This window comes from Fukomys damarensis, unplaced genomic scaffold (genome assembly GCF_012274545.1).
Source record: "Fukomys damarensis isolate Sample0158 unplaced genomic scaffold, DMR_v1.0_HiC HiC_scaffold_20, whole genome shotgun sequence".
NCBI classification, from domain to species: domain Eukaryota; kingdom Metazoa; phylum Chordata; class Mammalia; order Rodentia; family Bathyergidae; genus Fukomys; species Fukomys damarensis.
Genome location: NW_022900932.1, coordinates 8,980,720 through 8,982,613, shown reverse-complemented (window position 1 = coordinate 8,982,613; position 1,894 = coordinate 8,980,720). Strand labels below are relative to the sequence as shown.

The 1,894-nt window shown below is 57.5% G+C and overlaps 1 protein-coding gene across 1 annotated transcript in view; it reads right to left on the bottom strand.

Annotated features, from left to right (window-relative positions):
* Srf (serum response factor) overlaps window positions 1-1,850 on the bottom strand; it is an 8,099-nt gene extending 6,249 nt beyond the window's left edge. Inside the window, exons 1-2 of the mRNA XM_010617654.2 lie at window positions 1,674-1,850; window positions 225-491 (exon numbers count right to left, since the gene is read on the bottom strand). Of these exons, the coding sequence (XP_010615956.1) occupies window positions 225-392 (168 nt within the window). The 5' untranslated portion in view covers window positions 393-491; window positions 1,674-1,850. The remainder of the gene's footprint in view (window positions 1-224; window positions 492-1,673) is intronic.
* Window positions 1,851-1,894: the final 44 nt, after the last annotated feature.

Genomic DNA, 1,894 nt, shown 5'->3' with positions numbered 1-1,894 from the left:
CCGGCGTGGAGCCCGAGCCGGCCTTATATGGGCACGGAGGCCGCCCGCTTATCTAGAGGGCCGGCCTCTCATCGGGCATGGAGCTTGGACACCTGTCCCCTAGGATGAGGGGCACCCACCGGGCTCTACTCCACTTTAATGGGCACCTGTCTGCCTGGGATGGGCCAGGGAGGGAAATAGACCCCCTTCCCTCCCCTCCTTTCACCTAGGGGACACACACACACCTTGGTCTCCCCACTGCTGTCAGATTCTGACACCTGATAGGTGAGATCGGTCTCTTCGAAGCCAGTGGCGCTCATTCTCTGGTCTGTGGTGGGGTCAGAGCGGGGCGGAGAGTCTGGCGAGTTGAGGCAGGTCTGAATCAGTGCCTTGCCGGTGTCACTGGTGATCATGGGCTGCAGTTTGCGGGTGGCAAAGGTATACACATGGCCTGTCTCACTGGCCACCAGCAACAGCACCTGTGTCCCTGTCAGCGTGGACAGCTCATAGGCCTGGGGGTGGGGAGGGAGATGGGCAGGTCAGCACAACTTTGCACCTCCGCCTTCCTAGGAAGGAGGACAATTACACGGTGATCTCCAGCCCCACTCCCATGATGACCTTTGTCTCTAGCGACTTTAGGTGGGTGCCATCAGGATATCTGAAGGTACCTGGGCGCAGGACAACTATCCATGCTCGTTCTTGGAGGAACAGCCCCACGGATTGCGGATACCCCAAGCAAGCCATCACAGGACCCCAGGTCAAAGCATGTAATATCAGGGTACATAAGCCGCTCCCTGGTGCACAGCCTGGTACCTGGAGCCTCACAGAGGCCCACTCCCTTCTCACTGCTACAGGGACAAGCCTGGATCCCTGCCACACCCGTGCCGCACACATCACATTACTGGTGAGGGACCATTCAAGCCCCAAACTATCCCGTATGTCTTCCCAGAAAGTACGTAAGTCCTAACCTGTTGTCATTAACTTCTCCTGCTGCCCTACAACACTGTACTGCCCGTTTTATTTATTACTGCTTTGTCTCAGGAAAGATGGGTAGGAAGAGAAGAAAGGAGAGCTTTCCTTCATGAACCACCTTCCCCCACAACCTTCTGACTGATGATCAAGTGACAAGGGATACTGATACAAGTGTCTGGAGCTATGGCAGATCGGAGCTACAATAGCACCAAATATTCTCCCATGAGCCCAGGAAGGGGACACCAGAGACGCCGTCCTCACTCCCAACAGTTTCATGACTCACCCTGGGTTTCTCTATGGGACAAATAAAAAAAAAACAACACCCACCGGCACCCACAAAGTTGTTGCCTCTTGTTTCCCCTTACTCTGCTTCCATCTCTTCCTAAACCTTCTGTGCCCCGCATCGACTTTCCTCACTTTCCCCTGGCGAACTGGCTGGTAGGAGTTCCCAGGCACCTCTACAAACCTGTCTGACTTCCACGCCCTGCCAAACTCCCTGCAGAGATTTTTCCCTCCAGTTGGAAACCCTGTCCGGTCCCAAGGTAGACAGTTCGAAGCGGGTCCTGCTGCGAGGGTGGTTTCCAGCGAGAGCAACGGAAGACACATGGCCAGGGCGGGACTTGGTCCTTGCTGGCTGCCGAGGCAGGACAGCTCTCCTACTCCCTCACTTGGTCCCTAATTTGCTGTCCTTCTAGCCCACACTACTCACGCTAGCTGCCCACCTTCCTCCAACACGAACAGCTCCAGCCTCATCTCCACACCTTCGCCCGTGTCCCGGCTCTCCCTTGCCCTTCTCCGACGCCGGAACTGGGGCTCGCTGACCGCCAACCCTGTCTCGTGGCGCGCACTCCTCTGCGCTCCGCAGGGGCCCCTTGCTCCGCGTGCGGTCACTCCCACCTCTCCCGGACTTCCGCGGCATCCTCCTCCCTGCAGGCCTCCGGGG